The sequence below is a fragment of the Chelonoidis abingdonii genome, chromosome 1 (assembly GCF_003597395.2).
Source record: "Chelonoidis abingdonii isolate Lonesome George chromosome 1, CheloAbing_2.0, whole genome shotgun sequence".
NCBI lineage: Eukaryota > Metazoa > Chordata > Testudines > Testudinidae > Chelonoidis > Chelonoidis abingdonii.
In genome coordinates this window covers 236,250,512-236,273,943 of record NC_133769.1, presented here as the reverse complement: position 1 = coordinate 236,273,943, position 23,432 = coordinate 236,250,512, and the positions used below count along the sequence as shown (strand labels likewise).

Sequence of the window (23,432 nt, the reverse complement as noted above, 5' to 3'; positions counted from 1 at the left end):
TTACACACTCTTTGTAGCACAATAATCCCTAGAGCACAATAGCTACACATATTAGTTTTATTTTTATTGTCTGGGTATCGGCACACTTCAAAGAGGCCAGTCTGATTATATGTTTCGATAACATTCTATACAAGTGACTAAACATCAGTGTTCACACCAAAAAGAATAATCTATGAAGTAGGATACACAATTTTTAGATTGGGCGCTATCTAATGTAACAATTTATTAACTTTACGTATGCATATATTGTACCTAATTTATGTACTCTTAACAATTTTTATTAAACTTGTTTCATCTAATTTCTGAAGTTCATGTATGGAATGAACAAGAAGCTATTTGAATTTTAAGTTTCCCTAGAACACATTTTGCCAATTTTAATATAATACTTTTATTAAAAACTAAAGCTGCATAACTTGAAAGAAAGGTGACAACTGGCTACCACTCAAAATCATTCAATACTAAGCAAGCAGGACGAAAATATTCAATCTTGTAAAGTTAGTTATTTTTTCCACATCCTTCATACAATATATTATACTCCCTGACAGATTGAAAAATTGATCCTATTGAGAAAGGCTTTGTGTGTTTCTTCTGAGGCCATATTCTTTCCTAAATGCATTAACTACCATTAAGCCTAACGTTAATAGAAGTTACAACGATACAAAAGGGAAAATATATTTAAATATGAAAATCAGCAATAGAAAAAAAAGTGTTTTAAAAGGATACATTAATCAATACTGAGTTAAAAACAGAAATCCATTACATCCATAAATGTGCTAGTAATAGCCAAAAGTACATTATCTATGGAATGTATATACATAATATACATGTGTATGTAATTCATATACACACACACACGTATATATATATATATATATATATATATATATACACACACACATACACACACCACACACACTTTATACATCCCCATATGTATCTATTTCCATGCACTGTGCATTTGTATGTGTTTATGCATGTGTATAAATATGGATGTAACTAGTACCTTGTATGTATATAATACACATACACACACAAATTATATACACTCTCTATTACACACACACACACACAGTACATGTAGATATTACTCGCATCTTTGTGTGTATAGGTATTGATCTACCCATACATACTATTAATAGATGCACATAATGACGTAGTCTGATCCTGGAAGCACATACTCGTGTGGTCAGCACAACTATTTACATGAGTACAGGTTTGCAGTGTCAGACCCTGATGATATTACAATACATTTGCAACCTGATTAATGATCAGTCCATAAATTAAAAGTAATACAAAAAGGAAGTAAGGAACACATAGCTGGACTGAAAATTTCAGCATATACTGTACCAGAATCTCCACAAAGACATTTAAATATTAAGGGTTTTAACCTCAAGTTTAAAACAACAGGGATAGATGCATGCATTGCTATACTCTATTTATAGAAGCTTTGGATTTGGCAGAAGGCCTTCTATCATAATATGCTCAAAGTAATTTTGTAAGATGTAACTTTGATTTTCTTAGTGCTTAAATATTTTATAGTTGCTTCCCAGTGAAAAATGTTTGTAGCACTAAGCTTGTTAAGGTAAATGGATTATTTTCCCTGTGTCCTGATTCAGATTAAGAAAAAAGAAATAGATATTTTTCATGGATTCTGTCACAAAATCACCACACCAAAATGTGGATTTTGATTATAGCGTTGTCTATTTTTGTAATTTCTTTCCATGAAAAAACATAATTTAAAGATCCCTTTTTGTTGGTGTACTTTTGGAAGTAAAAATACAGAAAATGTTAATGAAAAAGGCAACACTCTTGCAGATACAGAATTCTGCTCTGGAATCTGATCTACACTTCATAAAAATGCCTAACACACTTCAGCATTAATAAGAATTACACAGACATATTCAGGGCTATAGCAGACGCAACAAAAGATATCTCCTGATTAGGCAGTATGAAAGCCACCCCAAACTGATTTCACACTGCATGGCGTGATGGTAAATATTGCTATATGAACGTTATGGACCAGATCCTCAGCTGGTGTAAATCTGAGCAGTTCCATTAACTTCAACTGAGCAATGTTTATTTACACCATTTGAGAATCTGACCCAATATGTATTTTTCTCCCTTTTTTCAGGACCAAATATAACATGTTTATTAACTCAAAATGAACATTAGCTGACTATATCTGTCTTACATTTGTCCACCCACAACATTCGCTCTCACTCCAAACCCTTAGCTAATGTTAACTTGTGTAGATACAACTATATGAGAATCTAATTTTGATTTGTTTCCCTGAAAAAAACTGGTATGTGTTTCATTCCATTGCTCCAAGACAAAAAGGAAAGGATGAATGTTCATTGAGTAATAGAGATTCTTTGCATTCATGAAGGGGGTTAGATGTGAGCATTTGCTTGAACCCTGTGAACCTCCTGTTAATATTTATAACACACTATACACTGTTTATATACCAGAAGATTAATTTTCAGTTCCACTACAAAGTTAACACTACACCATGTCATATAAATTCAATATATTACTGACTTGTCCCCAGTTTTTTTTTATTATACACATATATGTGACCTACTTTATTATTAATAATTATAATAAACAGAAGATTTTTCATGTAATCTTATAACTAAAAATACTATAGGCCTACTGTTATAAGAAAATGAGTGCCTTCAACTCACAGTGGGACTGATAAAAGATGAAAGTACTCAGCACCTCACAGGATTGGAGTTACAACTGTCAGGGTAAAGTGATTTAGACTTTCAGTTCTCGTTTCCAGAGCTTCACAATGACTATTACATTGACTGTTAAATCCACTCTAGCATGCATACCTCAGCCAAGTGTACCAGAACTCTTAATTAAAGAGCTTCATTTTTGCCACAAAAGGAGCTAGATTGCAATGGCATCTTTTGTCCCGTGGTTAATGAAGGATGATATATTGTTTAAATAATTAGCAACACTGCTGGGATAGAATGCAAGTAATTAGCATAGCTTGACACCCAGAGCTACATACTAAAAACCAACTAGTTGCTGTTGGTAGCATCAACACTATGTTGATTTTAAAAAGCCTCCACTGAAAGAAAATGTCACTTAAGATATGGTGTGTTTTGTTTTTTTAAAGAAATTGTTATCATTAGAAATTTATGAATGAGTCCAGCGATTTTACAGAATAATACATGGTCATTTTTTTCAAAAATCTTTGTACCACCAAAAATCTTTTTATTTAAACAACAGTATTTTCACAACCATCAGTTTTATCTATATCTTTTAGTTGACATTTTAGTTTATTAAATTTTAGCATTGAGCTTATTAGCTTCTACACATCCATGTGGATGAAAGTCACCATATAAACTCAAGACGAAGATCGTTCCATTCTTAGTAGCAGTAGTGTAGCTAGATTGACCCAGTATCTATCTCAAAGGTCAGTATTACCCTTAATGAAGGAGACAACCAGAATTCAAGAGTGGATTTGGAACTCTTGCTTGTCTGATAGATAGCAGAGGCCAGATCTTCAGCTGATGTAAACTCACATCACTCCCTTTATTTCAATGGAATGATGCTGATTTACATGCTGCAGATCTTGCTCTAGGATTTTAGCACATAAAATATTCTCAGTATCTGGGGAAAAAAGGGTAGGGAAAGAAGGGATAGGGCATGGTTTTCAAATAGCCTTGCTGATGGCCAGAGACTGGAGCTTTGATCTGGAAAGAAACTACCTGGCCTACTACCCTTCTACCTAGAGTGGAGTGCAGCACATTGAGGGAAGGATTATATGAGGGGGATGGCAGCTCATGATGAAGTAGGTACCAAATGGCCTTGATACAGGCTTGTTGTTATCTGACAGAACTATCCGTGGGAAGAGATCAACCACCTGGTAAGACTGTTAGGGCCAAGGAAACACATATTTAGATATCCTGTTACTTTGGACACAGAATGCCAAAACATTGTAATACAATATGTAAATAGAGAGAATTTTAGCCAAAAAAATAATTTTAGTAGGAATTTAAACAATCATTTGCACCATCATTAAAGCAGAATGGCATCATATGACAATCATACACTCTACCCACTGCATTCATGTTCACAACCAGAGCTAGCAGAAAACCTAAGCACAGTACAAACTAGCCTGGCTTCAAATTTAATTTTCCAAGCTATTGATGATGTTAACTCAAAGCTATAAAGAAAGGAGACAACTGTGTTAAAAATGCTCTATGCAGGCTTACTACATCTAAATAAGTCAAAATGTGAGATATCTCCTAATTGCTTATCTTGAGATATTACAAAATATACTTACTCAATACTTAATTATGGCAGGAATTTCACATTAAATAGTGCATTCCTACCAATATAAATCAATGAACAACAGTGATGTAATTGTTCTAATTAGTCTATTAAATAGTAACTTTTCATTAAGCCGATTATTGGGTTTTTATATCCACATTATATAATACTAAATGTAAAATATTAGCAATCATTACAAAAAAAGCTTACATTTATTAAGAAATAAAATTGTGTAATATGTGTAAAAATAACTTCCTTATTATACTTCAAAAATATACTTCATTATTAAACAAGAAATCCTTTAATATTTAAAAGAAAGCTGTCTGTTTTAGCCAGAGTTTCTTTCCATTACTATTCACTGTTTTAATATTATATGACTTTTTTGTGTGCGTGCACTCATATATAAACAAAGATTTTGTGCATATATATATACATGCACACACAACAATGTTATTAGTATGTATTTTGAGATAAGACCTCTAGTTAATTAACCCATTCTGTTAGTTTCTTGCCATTGAAACCACTGTATGCAGAAGAAGAATACTCTTTTTACCTTCATACTCATGATCTCTCAGTTGTAGTCTTCTTTTGAAATAACCAAAGCTGCATTTCCCTAAGGAATGGGGGTTGGGGTTCCTGAGGGTCTCTTTCTTTCTTATTCTGCTCTGCAGCAGCATGCAAATCTGGTAACTAAAAGATCCTGGGCTCAAAGAGGCATAATACATCTCTACTTTCTGAGTTGGAGCTTTGTTACATTAAGTCCATGCTGAAACTGGAGAACATCCAGAGAATGTGTGTTAGCAATACCGATACTATACTGAAGACATTCTGCAATGGAACACAGGACTGTCAGAGCAGCATTGTTACCTGATAGGATAGATGCCATTTCACTGTGGAAGCAGCCAGTGGCGGGGGGGGGGGGGAAAGAGGAGGGAGGAAGAATCACATAACCAACGGAATGTCACAGGTAGCTCTGAAACAATTTCATTTTTGTTTTCATTTCTATGTCTTATGTAAGTGTGGCTGAATGCTGTTGCTGGGAGAGTCCTGAAGACAGCTCTTAAATGCTTCCCCTGCTTAGCAGTGATGAAGAGGGATTTCAAGTTGTAAGCAATTGTGTTAAAAATAATCATCATCAGAATGTTCAAAGAACGTCTGAAATTTCAATTAATCAATGTCCATGTATATACACACACACAAGCCTGTATGTACAGCGGTCAACATTAAAAACTTACCGGTCACTATGGATAATGCTTTAGGTAAATAAACAAGTTTACTTCAATATCTGTAGTATGCTTGGTATTCCCTATGGTAAGTATAGGGAAGTTTAGATAATACTGAGGTAATATTATCTAAAGCAAATTAATTGACACCTTTCCAAGAACAGATGTGTGTGTACGTGCATATTATATATTAATTACAGACTGCACTCCTACCCATACCAATCATTCACCAGAGGTGAGAAAACGTATTTCCCCATCATGCAACTAAGCTTCTTTTCAGACCCCGCTTGCTGGGCTACAAGGAGTGAGTAGGTAAAACTAACCTTTAATTTGTCATAGCGCTCGCTCAAAGCCGCCACCTGATGATCACGATGCCGTCCAACCAGTTTACACAAGGCACAGATTAACTGGTCATCAGTCACACAGTACATGTTAACTTTCTCGTCCTCATGCTCCAGACACATTAATCCTCGGATGTGAGAGTCCGGAATAGGCTCTATCAAACGGTGGCCCGTGAATGGCTTCTTGTTCGGGTGAGTTGCTTTCAGGCACTCCTCGCAGTACGACACCTCGCAAGTGACACAGGTCTTCACTGCTTCCTGGGCAGGGTCCTGGTCACAGAACTGGCAGAGAACTTTTTCACTGGATGACATACTGTTGCTATCAAATGCCCGCTCTCGGCGGGTTTCACTAGGAGAATTGGGCCCACTCACTGAAGCTTTCTGAAATCTGTCGATAATATTCTGCAGGGTGACGTTGCGCTTCAGTCCGTCTAGACCACGTTGATTGAGAGTGATGACATAACGACAAGTAGGGCACTGGAAGGCAGTGATGGATTCCACTGATTCGTTGGTGGCACAGTGGGAGACCAATATGCGATGCGCACAGTTGAAACAGAGGCTGTGAGCGCAGGGCAGCAGCAGTGGGTCCTCAAACAGCTCCAGACAGATAGGGCAGGTCAATTCCGACTCCAGTGTTTCCATCTTCAGGCAAAGCTTTCCTGTGTCGTCAGCGAAATCCAGGGAAGCTGATCGGCTATCTGGAAACATAACGCAAAATTCGATTATGTGAGAGAGAGCAAGAGGGGTCAGCCACGGGGGGTTGTCAAGTTTCGCCACTGGTACTATCAAGCCACCACAGCAGACTGAAGGGCTATCTAAAGTTTTGAATCTGCATAGGCACATGTCAAGGTATTTAAAATTGTACTATTTTGTATTTAAAAAACAAAACAAAAACAAACAAAACGCTTTTGTCAGTTTCTCTATCTTTAACATGAGATTGAGGGCAACAGCAGATGTTTTCTGGTGCTTCTGAATTATTAAAAGACAAAATTAAGACCATCAAACAGAATAACAACATATCACAGTAAAAATAGATTCCTGCTGCAGAAGCAGCTTTCTGCTTTGCTAACCTACTAGCAATTTTTTAATTTCTGTTTTGAAGAGCAGCAGAGCAAGGATTAAGCCACAGTATTATAATAGATAATCTAAAAAACAACTTCTCGCTGCTTCTTTACTTCACATTGTGGCATTGTCTCAGATTACAAATTTTAATTAATGTTACCGTCATGGTACATAAATATACTGGGTCTATCTGTCTGTCTGTATATCCTATGTGTGTATGAATATACATGTAGTGCAGTGTGTATGTATATACACATGCAAGAGAGTACATAGGTGTACATATATTTTCAAGAATGTCTATATATGCATAAATACATCACACACACACACACACCCCTAATATGGTGTATACGTACACATATACACAGCAGCAGCAATGGACACAACAGAAATATCTAGAGAGATTAGGCAAAATATAATATAGATATCTATTTTAAAGATAAAATATTAGCTCTGCATAAATTTCAAATGAGTTTGATCTAAGACATAACATGAGCTTCTGGAAGATCATTGAGCTAAAGTGAAGTATCTGTGGTTTGTTTAGTTTAACAAATTTATCTTGGTGTGTGTATAATCTTTGTTGTTACAATTTAGAAGAAAAATAGGCTATCGACTGAAAATACTCAGTTTAGTGGTTTATGGATCAGCTGAAGTGGATAAGGAATCACCGATGACTTTTAGATGGAGGGCATGGGATTTTTCAAGAAAATGCAGCAGTACATCCTTGGAAAGAGATCAACTGAAACTTCATTTTGTTTCCTCTTCTCTATTCAAGTTACAGGGAATGATTTTGAAAGAGTCGCCCTACGCAGCTCTCCCTGCCTAAGCTCTCATCAAGGCCCCATTGCTACTGCAAGCAGACAGGTCAGTGAAGCAGAAGCGAAAGCTATGCTTCACACTCACAGAGCTGTACCTCTTCACAGTACAATCTATTTAAGCTCTGTTGCTCATAACTGAGGACAGCTTCAGATGGCACAGCTGCATACTCTTTACACTGTAAAGTCATTGTTCAGTTGTGTGAACTCCTGCCTCCCTCCCACTTCCAAAAAAGAAAAACAAAATCACATACAAATCTTGGTTCATTAAGGGTGAAGAGAGCCTGGTGCTCATTAGCAAGCTTGGGAACCAGATCTCTTTGAACTTTCTGCATTTCACTACAATTCAATTTGGGACTGCAGTTACAGTGACAGGAATGCTATATATAACTTCAATACAAACCATAACAGAACAGAAAAGTTCAACAAATGGAGGCAAGGTTCAAATCATCGTTAATTCTTATTCATACGTGCTTTGTGGTAAGGGCACTGAGGCTTCAGTTCCAGAGATGTTTTTGCCCCTTCGCAGTCTTCCAGATATTTGCCAAAAACTCTGGAGATTTTTAAAATGCACAGACCTCATCATAAGTCTTAATTTTCAGGTCTACTGTGATGATGATCCTGGTCCAACTAAAGTTCACTTTGCCACTGTCTTATTCAGTTATAACTATCCATCAAATGCCAGAAATACATGCTATGACTGTTAAAAATTAAAGACCTGTTGATTTGACATGGGTGCAACGATAACCCTCCACTCTCACATCAACCACAGTCACACAGCACACAAAAGATGAAAGCATATTCTGCAGATGAAGAACAGTGTCTCTCTCCTTTTCTTCATTCACTGTTCCATGGAAGATCCAGATGATCAAAACCTCATTCATGCTGTTTGAATTCATTCCACACCACAATGGAATACCTCATCACCCATTTATCCTGCATTTTATATGATGAACTGAAAATAATAGAAGGGGATTTATGGTTGGCAGAAGCCAAGGTTTTAAGCCGGCAAACCTAATTGTTACTTCTACACTGGCAGTTCTGTGAAAACACACTGATCTTCAGTGTTTCTTTCTTATAACTGTTTAGGATTTGGGGCATCTTCCATGTGTCCTTTTATACATGGAAATCCCTGTGGCTGTGTGTGTGACAGGTGACCTCCTTATCTCTGTTCAGTTGCCTCCTTGAAACACATGGCTTTTAATGACAGTCAACTACAGATAACCCAGGAGGTTTCTGCACCACTGATTCAAAGGTTGGAGTTTACCCAGTGTTTCAGAAAGGTCTTTATAGACTATTTTGTCTAAGTCTGATGTGGGATCAGCTGCTGGTACCTTTAGTCACACTGAATGGTAACTTACTCCTTGAGTAGCACTACTCAGTGAGAGTAAGGGCATCAAAATCTGGCCCTCAGATTGTAAGCTCGTTCAGGCAGAGACCTGTCTTCCTGTTTGTTCAGAGTTGAACACATTGAGGGAGCTCAATAAATGATGTGTTTCCCCTTGTACCAAATATTGCTAAAAACCTCTAGCAAAATCATCTGCACTGCCTCTTCTTTGCAGTGGCCAATGACACTTACTTTTAATAACACTGCATTTTTATTACCACTGCCTCCGTGACTGAACCAAAACTAAATTAAGCTCTAAGAGGGACAGAGTATGCTAAAGACAATCCAGATAGGAGAATCTAACCAACTACAATCCTGCTATTACACTTTCAAACAATTCAATGCAGGTCATGTTAGCAATCCACCCACAAAGTCTCTTAAAACCAAATGCCATTTTTCTCAAATTTTCATGTATAAGCTTTCATTTTCCTGAGTTTTCTGGAAAACTTCTAACCACTTGAAATTGGAAGACTGCACTTTAGGACCAATAAAAAAAACACAACTTATGCCAAGCGTATTTTCATAGAAACAAAAATTCAGTATAAATGGCTTATAATAGATTCTGTTGTGGCTTTACAAAGCTGTAGTCCGTAAAATTACTGCCACCCAACCAGCGCAGGAGAAACGGCAATAGGGAGAAGAACTTGGAATATATAATTTGGTAGTTTCAAAAATATAGAATTACAGACATAAAAATATCATTGCAGTGAGAAATACTAAGTTCTACTCATAAGAAGTAATTTTAACAATAGACAACAGTGAAATAGCAAATGCTAAAACATGAATATTATTTCTAGCTGGGAAACCTACTTCAGTAAGAACATAATGTAGGCCTGGCTTGACATGAGTAACTGGACAATGGATAAGTCAGGAATGTAAAGATGAGGTAAACAGTACGTTGTACATGGACAGTGCATGGACAGAGCATGCCACACAGAGATTAGTTCCTACAAAGTAACCATCCCATCTGATGCAATGTACAATAAATGCAATGTGAGTGATGTGTGAATGTATATAAAAGGAAGAGGTTTGCTGTATAACTTTAGATATGTGGTATGTCCTATGCTCAGCCACTATGCTTGAATCTGATCCACTCAGTGTAGCTTTGCTGTATACCAGTGGTTCTCACCCAGGATTCTGGGGCCCCCTGGAGGACCGCGAGCAGGTTTCAGGGGGTCTGCCAAGCAGGGCCAGTGTTAGAACCGCTAGGGTCCAGGGCAGAAAGCCGAAGCCCCATCTCATGACTGGAGTCAGACTGCATTCTCGGGAAACTGAGTGGAAGAAATCTCAGGGGAAACAGAATACTTGGAAATCTGAATCTCCTCTCACATAATGTAGTATATGAAATATGGTGGAAATAGAATGTTGGCCTTAAAGCTTTAAATGTCACTGAAATCAGTAACAAAACTCCCTTCCTATGACTTCAGTGGGCCAGGATTTGACCCATTGTTTTAAGACAAATTGAAGAACTTTGAATTGGCGATAACTCCTTTTGATTGCATAAGGAGAGCATTCTCAAGCTCCCCAGAAAAAGAGAAGTAAGAGAAATGGACAATTTAAACTGAAATTTGACTAATTTACTTTAGCTTGCAAGTATCAAATACAAGTGGAGTACAGTGGAAAATTCTTCATTTATATGATTGTTTCATTACTATTATGATACACAATATGATTTTATTACTACGTTTACTTTATTATTTCTGTGCTTTATCATTTTATTTAAGTTTGATTTAAACACACAGAGTAGGAGTATTATGATAAAAAACAGAAGTACAAGAAGAATGTGTCTTTGAACTGTATATTATTAGTTAGATATGTATGAAATGCGTTAATATAACTTCAGTAAAGAGCTACATTTAAAGAGAAAATGTTTGTAGTGGAAAATCATATCTTTTTAAATCTCGTAATTCTACATATCTATTATTGGTCAAAAAGCCTGATTTTTCTTCACTCACAATATCCAGAGCCTGTGCCATTAAAGTAATTAAGACTCTTGCAATTTGTTTCAATGAGAACATGATCAAGACCCAAAAATATATTCACTGAGGAGCTTGTATTGGCTCTAGTAAGTATTCTGCAGCTATTATAGCAAACAGAAAAAAATTCCAGTGTACCCTACACAAGTGTTAGTATTCTCCTTGAGGTGACATTGCAATTAACCCCTTAAACAATTCCTTTAAGGTTACAGACCAAAGTACAATGATAATATTGTACTTCTGAGTATTTCTTCTCTACTTTTCTTTGGGCCTGAGAATGCAGCAGCAATTAAATACTTTAAAGTCCCTACACATACCAAGAAGTTGAAACTCTTCTGTCTTTGCAGGTAGATTTGATAACCATCCTACCTATCTTATACTCATCACCACAACATTTGAGTGCCGGTTTTTTTCACTTTAGTATTAACTACATAATAATGTCATTATTGCCTGATAATGTCATCCACCATTTTGACCCAATAAACTCAGGACAAGACTAGGTATTGCTAATTTCTGAAGAGTGCTAATTTTATAACTGAGGTAAAACTATACTTAAAATAATAGGCTAGAGTCTCTGATTAACCAAGGATACTTTGTGTCAGAAAGTCAACGGAGACTAACCTTCTACTGGAGTAAAGCTAGCAGAGGTGTCTTGAATGCTTTTACACAGTTGCCCATTCATCAGAGTGGAAGGAGAGGGTGTATCAGGGGCAAGATGGGGTAGGTAGCAATGTGGTAGAAAGGATCTCTGCTACTCTTGATCCTCCACTGGCATAAGGTTCTTGAGTCAGTGGCATAAATAAAGATTGTCCTTGAGCAGTCCTACACTGTGCTGAATCACCTGCAACCAGCTGCCACTCTCCACTGTATTCAAGTGCATGTAAAACTGTGTAACTTGGTAACAAACCATATTCATTCAGAAGCAAAAAAAAGTGTGCCGTGCTGTATCTGGAGATTCTCTGATGTGTCTCCTCACTAACAAGTTTTCAGTTTTTCATGTGTTGGTGAATCAGATCCTAAATATACCCAAAGCAAAGTCTGGCTCCATGCACCAGCACACCAAGCAGGTGCTTGGGGCAGCCAAGGGGAAGAGGCGGCACATCCAGCTCTTTGGCAGCAACTCAGCAGCAGGTCCCTCGGTCCCTGTTGCAGGGAAGGACCTGCTGCTGAAGTGCGCCGACTGCAGTCATGGCTTTTTCCCCCTCTCCACTGCTTGGGGCGGCAAACACCCTGCCCAAAGCAGTTTCCATTGGCATTTTTTCCTAGCAACATTTACTGACAACATATTGGCTTAGGTATACTACTGATTCTAGATTTCAGTACCGCAATGTCCGGGCCCTGGCCGCAAACACTTACACATGTCACCAGCACTGGAACCGGGGCAGGGTGGCAGTGTGCCATGGCCACTCCACTTTTTAACAAAAAAACCATATGCGCTCTCTGTGGGATATTTGAGTATTAATTCCTCTGCCACTTTGGCCTTGCCTCCCTGCTCCCAATTCTACAGAGGTTCCAGGTGCCCGAAGGGCCATTGTTCCCCCCTCCTTTAAAACCTGTCTGGGAGGCAGCACGTTGTGACTTGGCCTGGTTGGCTGGCACCTGGGACCCGCTATACACTGAGCCACATGCCAGCAGCTGGGCCCTCACCTGTTGGCTACCAAAACTACAGCACAGGGTCCTCTTGGTGCCGGGAACCCACTGGGTCTGGGAAGCAGAAAGGACCCGTCACCAGAAGGCTTTGGGCTGGTCCGCAGGGAGAGTATGTGTGTGTGGTGGGGAGGCAGCAGGGGCTCCGGAAAGATGGGGCTGGTGGGAGGAGGCAGAGGCTACAGTAGGGTGGGACTCTTGCAGTCCTTCCAGCACCTGTGATGTGCTTAAATTCAATGGGAATAAATCACACATGTAAAAGCCATACAGGTACATAAGCATTCAAGACTGAGGAATTAGACATGGAACACCTGCTGATGTAATTTTTTTTTTGGAGAAAGTACTTTCAAACTTTAAATTAATTTTAAATTTTTTAAAAGGTCCTGATTATATAAATCACCATGATACGTTAATCCAAGCATGGCAGTTATAAAATAAGTTGCAAAACCTTTATAGATACCACACACAAAGAATGTATTATATAGGAACTCTTTATAATGAACCTAAGCGAAATTTGGAAATGGAGTCAAACGCAGAATTACTGTGTGTGTGTCTTCTAGTACTGACACAAAGTAGCATCATAACAGGCAATGTCTGTTTTTCAGGTTAACAGGATGTTGTATAAATGCACGGTAAAAAGTATAGTTAAGTGTTTACATTCATGTCATAGAATCGGATATGGGCAAGGAAAGATGCAAGAAAAAATCCCTGTCTCATCTATAATTGATACATTTGGAATTTTTAGTACTAGTTCTGAAGAAAAGACGGTTACTCACCTTTGTAACTGTTGTTCTTCGAGATGTGTTGCTCATATCCATTCCCGTTAGCTGTGCGCACGCCGCATGCACGTTCGTCGGAAGATTTTTACCCTAGCAACACTCGGTGGGTCGGCAGGGCGCCCCCTGGAGTGGCGCCGCTATGGTGCCGGATATATACCCCTGCCGACCTAGCCGCCCTTCAGTTCCTTCTTGCCGGCTACCCTGACAGAGGGGAAGGAGGGCGGGTTTGGAATGGATATGAGCAACACATCTCGAAGAACAATTACAAAGGTGAGTAACCGTCTTTTCTTCTTCGAGTGCTTGCTCATATCCATTCCAGTTAGGTGATTCCCAAGCCTTATGTAGGCGGTGGGGTCGGAGTGAAATATGGCAGAACGTAAAACTGCTGAGCCAAAGGCTGCAGTATCTCTTGACTGTTGAACCAGAGCATAATGCGAAGCAAGGGTATGGACCGAGGACCATGGAGCTGCGCGATAGATCTCGTGGTAGGTACACGAGTCAGCAAGGCGGCAGATGAAGCCTGAGCACTGGTAGAATGCATGGTGATGTGGCTTGGGGAAATGTGAGCCAAATCATAACAAGTGCGGGTGCACGTCATCACCCAAGATGAGATCCTCTGAGAGGAAACAGGTAGGCCTTTCCTTCGGACTGCTACTGCGACCGAGAGTTGGGGCGTGTTACAAAATGGTTTTGTCCGCTCAACATTAAAAGCGAGCGCTCTACAGATTGTCCAGGGAGTGCAATTGTTGTCCCGTCACGTTGAGTGTGGTAACATGAAGGCCGAACCACCTTAGGAGGAAAGCCGGGTGTGGACGTAACTGCACCTTGTCTTTGTAAACATAAAGTATGGTGGAACCACCATAAGAGCCCTGAGCTCGAAGACTCGTCTGGCCGATGTAATGGCTACGAGGAAAAGCTGTCTTCCAAGACAGGTATAGCAGCGAGCAGGTCGCTAACGGGTCGAATGGAGGACATAAGTCTGGTTAAACCAGGTTGAGGTCCAGGTTGGGGCTGGGTATACAGGCGTACCTAAGGGTGTATGCGCTCCAAGCCCTTGGAGGAACCCCGAAACCATCTAGAGTGTGAGAACACAGAACGACACCTTAGCCTGGATGGAAGGTAGAGATGGCTGCCAAGTGTACCTTCGGCGAACACCGCTAGGCCCTGCTGTTGCAGGCCGGAGGGTAGTCCAAAATAGAGGGGATCGAGACCCCAGCAGGAGTAAGATTTAAGCGTTTCGCACCTGTAGGAGAGACGCTTCCACCTGGCCAGGTACGTTGACCAGGTGGAAGGCATCCTGCCACCTGATAGTCACGTAGGAGCCACACCGTGAGGTGAAGAAACTGCAGGTCCAGGCGGCGAGGTCTGCCGTGTCCTGAGGTACGAGGTCTGGGTGGAGTGGCAGGGTAATTGGGCAGGCTATTGACAGGCCGAGCAACGTGGCGTATTAGTGCTGCCTGGAACACGCTGGAGGATCATGATGATGCGCGCTCTGCTCCTGCGAAGTTTGAGCAGGACCCATGAGCCGGGGGGAACGGCGGCGGGAAGGCATAAAGGTGTTGGCCCTTCCACGGCATGAGGACAGCGTCCGAGATCGGTCTCCCGGGAGAGACCTTAGAAGGGCAGGACCTCGGACATTTCCTGTTCTGCGGTAAGCGAACAGGTCCATATCTGTGGGGAAAAAAAACCCACTTCTGGCCACAAAATGCATCACATCAGGCAGGGCGACCACTCATGAGACAGGAAAACCTGCTGAGAGTCGAATTGCCAAGGAGAAAAGGATGCTACCAGATTTATCGAGTGGGCTATGCAAAAGTCCAGAGATGGATGGACTCCTGACAAAAGGAGGAGGACCATGTCCCTCCCAGGTTGTCTATGTAGTACATGGCCGTTGTCTGGCTGTAAACACTGAGACGCTACGGCCTCGCGCAGCTGCTGCTGGAACCCTGGCACGCCAGGCAGACTGCTCTCATCTTTTGAACATTGATGTGGAACGCCAGCCCCTGAGAAGACCAAAGGCCTTAAGCTCGAAGGTTACTGAGGTGAGCACCTGAGCTGAGAGATGACGCCTCCATCGTCAGGGACAGTGAGGGCTGGGGCGACGATAGGCGGCATCCCTGCCCACCCAGGGAGGGAGTTAGCCACCTTCTAGGGAGCCTAGGATGCTCCAGGGAATGGTGACTATGGTGACCATTGGGCCCTATCCGGCGGTACCGCCGATTTTGAGCCAAACTTGGAGATGACAGAGGCAGAGCTTAGCGTGTTTGTTACAAAACTAGCAAGAAGCCGTGGGACCCGGGAGACCGAGACAAGTGGGAACCAGAGTGGATGTTTTTCCTAGTGACCATCGGGCCTAGACATGTGAATAGGTCCTTGACGATGCCCACACGCTGAGTGACTTGTGTCTTGGAGTCTCCTCAGATAAGCAATCGCCCAGATACGGAACGCATATCCGACGGTCGGCGTGGAGGTGGTGGCGACTACCTGGCCACACACTCGGTTAATGCCTGTGGGGCTGTAGCAAGGCCAAACAGCAGGACCGTAAACTGGAAGTACAACAGTTGGCTAGAACAGCGGAACATATCTCCTGTGCGGAGGGGGAAGATGGCAATGTGAAAGTACGCGTCCTTCATATTGAGGCGGCATACCAGCCTCCAGGATCTAAGGACAGGATAATGGTTCCCAGGGATGCCATGCGGAACTTCAACCTTAACATAACTGGTTGGTCCTCGTAGGTGTAGGATAGGTCTGAGACCTCCGTACGAGTCGGGGATTAGGGAATAGTTGCCCCCTTCGTCCATCGGCTGTCTGCGCCTCTTGTAAGAGGGCATTACGCTCGAGAGGAGTCCTGAAGAGGGACAGGGTTGGAACAAATTGGAGGTGGCACCCAAACTCCACCATGTGCAGGGGACGCGAACTGAAGTTAACTGGGACCACGCCAAGAGGAAGTAGGAGTGGTAAGCAACTCTGTAACGGTACGCCGCCCTCGGGCGCACCTTTGAAAGTTCGTCTTTGCGTCCCCGATCAGTGATTGTGAGGGGCCTCGATCTTGGACCCTCTAGGGTCCTGACGGTCGTCTGCGACCACCTCATGTCGCGCCGACTGCCAAAGCCCGATCTGTGGCTAGGCACAGCGTTGTGTGGTGTGGCTTGGGGACGGAATAGGCCTGCGTTAGGTCGTCGGCGTATGCATGCCGAGAGAGAGAGCTCATTAGGACCTTGTTGCCCTCCAGGCTTTGTAGCCTGGGGTTGATTTCACCGCAAAGAGGCCTTTACCAACAAATGGTAAGTTTGTGAAAGGCCGGAGGTTTGAAACCGGAAGCCATGAGATGCTCCTCATGGTAACGAGGCCTGAAGAGAAGCTCTAGCCACCTTTTTCCTTCCTCCAAGAGGGCAGTGACTCTTGGCGGAGTCTTGCAAGGAGAAGCTCCATAATATTATCCCCGTTACCAGGTGTTATGATTAGGGGCTAAGCAGGGCCTTATTGATTTGCCACGCAGGGCTATAAGAGCCTTGCAGAATACACCTTGCGGCTGAGTAGGGTCATTCGCCGTAGCCCCTTCGATTTTCGGGCTGGCGCCTGTTGGCCATGCCGTTCCCTTTTTCTTGACCAACTGAATGACTAGTGCGCAGGGAGGAGGACGGACAGACCAGTAGTCGTACCCTCCATAGAGTATCGGCATTCGCCTGGATGGTCCGAATAAACGGGTAGGGCCCCTCTAGCGGGGCAACCGGCGATAGAATGTCCACTACCGGGTCCCCTACCTCCAGGACCTCCTGCAGCTGGAGGTCCGCATTGATGCTACCCTCCATAGGAGAGCCTGATGGGCTTCAGTTGTTGGTGGGCACACCAGAATCGCGGTCCTGAGCATAAGAGCTGTCCGCGTGGGAGACACTGTGCGTGTCTGGATGGCATGGAGTGCTGAAGATCATGGGCAGAGAGTCTGACTCTTTACCAGACCTTGCCCAATTGGCACCTGGGGACCGGTACCGCAAGGCGCACTGGTACCTGGAACGAGATCTGCGGACCTGCGACCAGAGCAGGGTGCTGGGAGGTCTGACCGAGATCTCGAGGTTGGGAGCGGCTACAGGAGTCACAGTGCCTGTAGCGTGCTGGGCAGCCGAACGGTGCGCGGGGATTATCAGGTCGGTGAACGGGACACCGACCTGTGCGGCGAGTGTGCGACCGGTGCTGAGGATGCAGCAGCGTTGGGGACTGCAAGTGGCGTCGGAAGCAGGAGTGCTCGACGGAACTGTGGACCGTCTGCGGACCGTGATCATGAACGGTGCGCTCTGCTGCTGCCGACAGAGGATGTGTCATGGCTACGTTCAAGGAGGCTTGCCAAGGGACTGTAGTAGCTCCACAACCGGCGGGTGCCGGGTGGGTTTCAGGCAGCATCCTCACTCTGTCACGCCACGAGATCCCTCGTCGTGGAAATGTCTCCGGCGTGGAGGGAACAGTAAGCTGCGACCACAGTGTGTACCGGGGAGCTGTCACGGCACCGGCTATTCGACGGCCCTTGTGGGACCGGGATTCGACGGTGCTGACGTCGCTGGTGCCTCAAGCAGCGTGTCGGTGCCGGTGATCCGGCCTTAGACAGGCGCTCTGTCCGCAGTGCAGTTTGCACGGGATCCCCACAACGCATAGGAGCAGGAAGCTCGACCACGGTCGCGTGCGCGGGGAGCGGTCTCAGTGCATCTGGATTCGCAACGGCCCTTGTGGGACCGGGATCGACGGTGCCGATCGTATCATCGTCGTAGCCGCAGGTGTCGGTGCCGCACAGGCGATCGCGCAGCCTGTTATGCCGGGCGATGCGCGTCTGTAGATAACTCTGGCTGCAGGTGCAGTTGCACCCGGAAGCAGCAGGGGAGTCGAGCGCAAGCGTCATTTAGCCACGGTGGAGCGTTGCCGGGACGAGCGGTCAAAGGCATGGCAAGTCGGACGAAGCACTGTGGGATTATCAACACCCACTCGACGATGCCGCGTGTGCGTGAACGCGGCAAGTGGTAATGGTGCACTGGAGGCGCAGTACTCCGACTAGCACTCCTCTCGGCTGGAGGTGCAGTGCGCATGCTGAAAGCAGCAGGAGTCAGAGGCTCACCACGGCACATGCTCGGGAGCAGGCAATGGCACGGACTTCGAGGCCTGCGGGAAGGGCGAATCCTCTCTGGCTGTCCGCGTCCCAGTTGCCTTGGAGAGCGTGTTGTGGCGAAGCTGGGCGAAGTCCCGTACACTAACTAATCAGAGCGGCTGTGCGTACGGCTTGCCGGTGCAGTTGGCACGGAGGCGACTGGAACAGGTATGCGAGACGCTCAGCCACAACCACGCGTGCGTTGCCGGGGACTTGCTCGGGACCGGCCAGGACATTCATGCGCTATCAACAGCCCTTGTTGACCGCCAACGGGAATTGTCTAGAGTTCGACTGTGGTGCACAGAAGCACTTGTCCTCATGTCGCTTTCCTCGTCCCTCTCCTCTTCGCTTCGTTCTCGAGTCCATGCCTACCAATGCTTGCCACTCTCGCTTGTTGAGAGCAAGACCTCCTTAGCACAAGCGTTGCGACCACCGACCATCTGTGATATCGGACTCATCCACAAGAGTGTGCTACCATGTTGAATCGCTCACGCGAGGAGTCTGGCTGGGTTGAAATCCGCCTCAGCACGCACCGTGGTTGAGCTTGCCTTTGTCTGCTCGTTCCCGAACTTGCACCGCCGAGACGAGCATTGCATACAAAGTCGGACTGCCGTGGGTCTCGAGCCGAAACGGGCCTTCCTGCCGCCTGCTGCTTCCCAGGCCAACTGCACCGCAGGCGCCCGCGAAGCGACAGTGCAGCTGCATAAGTCGGAAGGTGCCACCCTCGATCCCGCGTCCCACAAGGGCTGTTGAATCCAGTGCCTGACGGCCTCGACCGCTCCCGGCATCGCGGCCATGGGTTGAGCTTCTGTCCTGCTCCTGCTTCTTGCCAACGGTCACCGCAGCTAGAGAGCTCACAGCTAACGGCCTGGCACCGCAGCTGCTGCAGTTCATCCTAAGACGAGGTCGGCACCTGTCGACCCGGTCCCACAAAGGGCCGTCAACAAGTGCCTGACCGCTCCCGCGGACGTGCCAGTGGTTGAGCTCCTGCGGTTTGCACCGAGCAACACCGCAGCCAGACGCTCATCTAAGACGGCCGCCCGGCACGCATCCCATTGCCACGGCACACAAGGTCGCCCGCGGTCATCGCCATCCCAGTGATGACCTGCTCTGCTCCCCGGCGACTGACTGCATCTAGGCCATGCTGTCACGTTGAAGCTTGCCCTGCTCCTACTGCTCAACCCGTGCAAACTGGCACGACGACCGCGGACAAAGAGAGGCCTGTCTAAGCCCGGATCGCCCGGTCAGCACCGACACCTGCTGAGGCACCAGCGACGTCAGCACCGGTCAATCCTGTCCGCACAAAAAAACAAGCGGCCGTATCGAATCGCGTGCCTGACAGCTCATACCCGGTACACACACTGTGGTCAAGCTTACTGTTTCCTCCACTGCACGGAGACATTTCCAACGACGAGGGATCTCGTTGCTGTGACAGAGTGGATGCTGCACTGAACCCCCGGCACCGCCGGTGCGCTACTACAGTCTTCTGGCAAGCCTCCTTGATATGAACCATCCTCTGTTGGCGCAGCAGAGCGGCACCGTTCATGATCACGGGTCCGCAGACGGTCCAAGTTCCGTCACTGGCACTCCTGCTTCGCGACGCCACTTGCAGTCCCAACGCTGCTCTTGGTGATCCCTCAGCACCGGTTTGCACTCCGCCGCACAGGTCGGTGGTCCCGTTCACCGACCCTGATAAATCCCGGCAACCCGTTCCGGCTCCCAGCACCGCTACGGCCACTGTGACTCCTGTAGCCGCTCCCAACCTCGAGATCTCGGTTGACCTCCCAGCACCGCTCTGGTCGGTCAGGTCCAGATCTCATTCCAGGTACCAGTGCGCCGCTTTTTCAGCGGTACCGGTCCCAGGTGCCAAGTTGGTCAAGGTCTGGTAGAGTCAGACTCTCTGCCCTGATCTTTCAGCATCTCCATGTCCATCCAGACACGCATCAGTGTCTTCCCCACGCGTACAGCTCTTATGCTCAGGACCGCGATTCTGGTGTGCCCACCAACAACCTGAGAGCCCATCAGGCTCTCCTATGGAGGGTAGCACTCAATGCGGACCTCCAGCTGCAGGAGGTCCCGGAGGTAGGGGACCTTCTGGTAGTGTGGACATTCTATCGCCGGTTGCCCCCACTAGAGGGGCCCTACCCGTTTTATTTGGACCATCCAGCAGCGAATGCCGATACTCTATGAGGGTACGACTACTGTCTGTCCGTCCTCCTCCCTGTGCACTAGTCATTCAGTTGGTCAAGAAAAAGGGAACGGCATGGCCAACAGGCGCCAGCCCCGCGAAATCAAAGGGGGCTACGGCCGAATGACCCTACTCAGCCGCAAGGTGTATTCTGCAAGGCTCTTATAGCCCTGCGTGGCAAATCAATAAGCCCTGCTTAGCCCCTATAATCATAACACCTGGATAACGGGGGATAATATTATGGAGCTTCTCCATCAAGACTTCCGGCCCAGAGTTCACTGCCTCTTGGAGGAAGGGAAAAAGGTGGCTAGAGCTTCTCTTCAGGCCTTGTTACCATGAGGAGCATCTCATGGCTTCCGGTTTCAAACCTCCGGCCTTTCACAACTTACCATTTGTTGGTAAAGGCCTCTTTGCGGTGAAATCAACCCCAGGTACAAAGCCTGGAGGGCAACAAGGTCCCCTAATGAGCTCTCTCTCGGCATGCATACGCCGACGACCTAATGCAGGCCTTTCCGTCCCCAGCCACACCACCACACTCTGTGCCTAGCCACAGATCGGGCTTTGGCAGTCGGCGCGACTGAGGTGGTCACAGACGACCGTCAGGACCCTAGAGGGCCGAGATCGAGGCCCCTCACAATCACGATCGGGGACCAAAGACGAACTTTCAAAGTGCGCCCGAGGGCGGCGTACCGGTTACAAGCGCCTTACCACTCCTACTTCCTCTTGGCGTGGTCCCAGTTAACTTCAGTTCGCGGTCCCCTGCACATGGTGGAGTTTGGGTGCCACCTCCAATTTGTTCCAACCCTGTCCCTCTTCAGGGACTCCTCTCGGGCGTAATTCCTCTTACAAGAGGCGGCAGACGCCGATGGACGAAGGGGGCACTATTCCCTAATCCCCGACTCGTACGGAGGTCTCAGACCTATCCTACACCTACGAGGACTCAACCAGTTTATGTTAAGGTTGAAGTTCCGCATGCATCCCTGGAACCATTATCCTGTCCTTAGATCCTGGAGCTGGTATGCCGCCTCAATATGCAAGGACGCGTACTTCACATTGCCATCTTCCCTCCGCACAGGAGATACCTCCGCTTTCTAGCCAACCGTTGGTACTTCCAGTTTACGGTCCTGCTGTTTGGCCTTGCTACAGCCCCACAGGCATTAACGAGTGTGTGGCCGTAGTCGCCACCCACCTCTGCCGACGTCGATATGCGTTTCCGTATCTGGGCGATTGGCTTATCTGAGGAGACTCCAAGACACAAGTCACTCAGCGTGTGGGCATCATCAAGGACCTATTCACATGTCTAGGCCTGAATGGTCACTACGGAAACATCCACTCTGGTTCCCACTTGTCTCGGTCTCCCGGGTCCCACGGCTTCTTGCTAGTTTGTAACCAAACACGCTAAGCTCTGCCTCTTCTCCAGTTTGGCTTCAATATCAGCAATACCGCCTCAGACAGGGGCCCAATGGTCTGATAGTCACATTCCCTCGAGCACCCTAGCTCCTAGAAGTGTGGCTAACTCCTCCCTGGTGTGGGCAGGAGCCACTCTATCCGCCCCAGCCCTCACTGTCCCGACGATGATGCGTCATCTTCAGCTCAGGTGCTCACCTCAGTAACCTTCGAGCTTAACACCTTTGGTCTTCTCAGGAGCTGGCATCACATCAATGTCCAAAATGGAGCAGTCTGCCTGGCTTGCCAGGGGTCCGCACAGCTGCGAGGCCGTGGCGTCTCATGTTTCACAGCTAGCACAACGGCCATGTACTACATAAATAACTGGGAGGGATGGTCCCTCCTTTGTCAGGAGGCCATCCATGCTCTGGGACTTTTGCATGCCCACTCGATAAATCTGGTAGCACCTTCTCCTTGGCACTCGACTCAGCAGGTCTTTCTGTCTCTAATGAGTGCCGCCTGCCTGATGCGATGCATTCTTTGCAGAAGTGGGATTTTTCCACAATGGAACTGTTCGCTACCAGCGAGAACACGAATTTCCAAGATTCTGCTCCTTCAAGGTCTCTTCCCTGGGACCGATCTCGGACGCTGTCCTCATGCCGTGGAAGGGCCAACCTTATGCCTCCCACCTTCCCCGGCTCATTGGTCTGCTCACACTTCGCAGGGCAGGACGCGCATCATCAATGATCACTCCAGCGTGGTCCGGCAGCAGATGCGCCACGTGCTCAGCCTGTCAATAGCTACCCAATTACCTGCATCCACCCGACCTCATCTCAGGATTGTGGCAGACTTCGCCGCCTGGACCTGCAGTCTCTTCACCTCATGGTGTGGCTGCTACATGACTATCAGGATAGCAGGAAGCCTTCCACTGGTCAACGTACCTGGCCAGGTGGACGCGTTTCTCCTACAGGTGTGTAACGCTTAAATCTTACTCCTGCTGAGGTTCATCCCTCTATTTTGGACTACCTTGGACGCAAGCAGGGCCTAGCGGTGTCATTGCCGAGGGTACACTGGCAACATCTCTACCTTCCATCCAGGCTAAGTGGTCGTTCTGTGTTTCTCACACTCTATTTCAGGTTCCTCAAGGGCTTGCAGCGCAGACACCTTAGTACGCCGTCAGCCCCCTGGGACCTCACCTGGGTTTAACCAGACT

At 45.9% G+C, this 23,432-nt stretch overlaps 1 protein-coding gene across 6 annotated transcripts in view; it reads right to left on the bottom strand.

Moving 5' to 3' along the window:
* The window catches only part of MID1 (midline 1), a 366,041-nt gene that overhangs the window by 129,475 nt on the left and 213,134 nt on the right, over positions 1-23,432 (bottom strand). For all 6 annotated transcript variants that reach the window (XM_032779759.1, XM_032779760.1, XM_032779763.1 and 3 more), the window contains exon 2: positions 5,831-6,546. In XM_032779759.1, coding sequence (XP_032635650.1) covers positions 5,831-6,490 — 660 coding nt within the window. In that variant the 5' untranslated portion in view covers positions 6,491-6,546. The remainder of the gene's footprint in view (positions 1-5,830; positions 6,547-23,432) is intronic.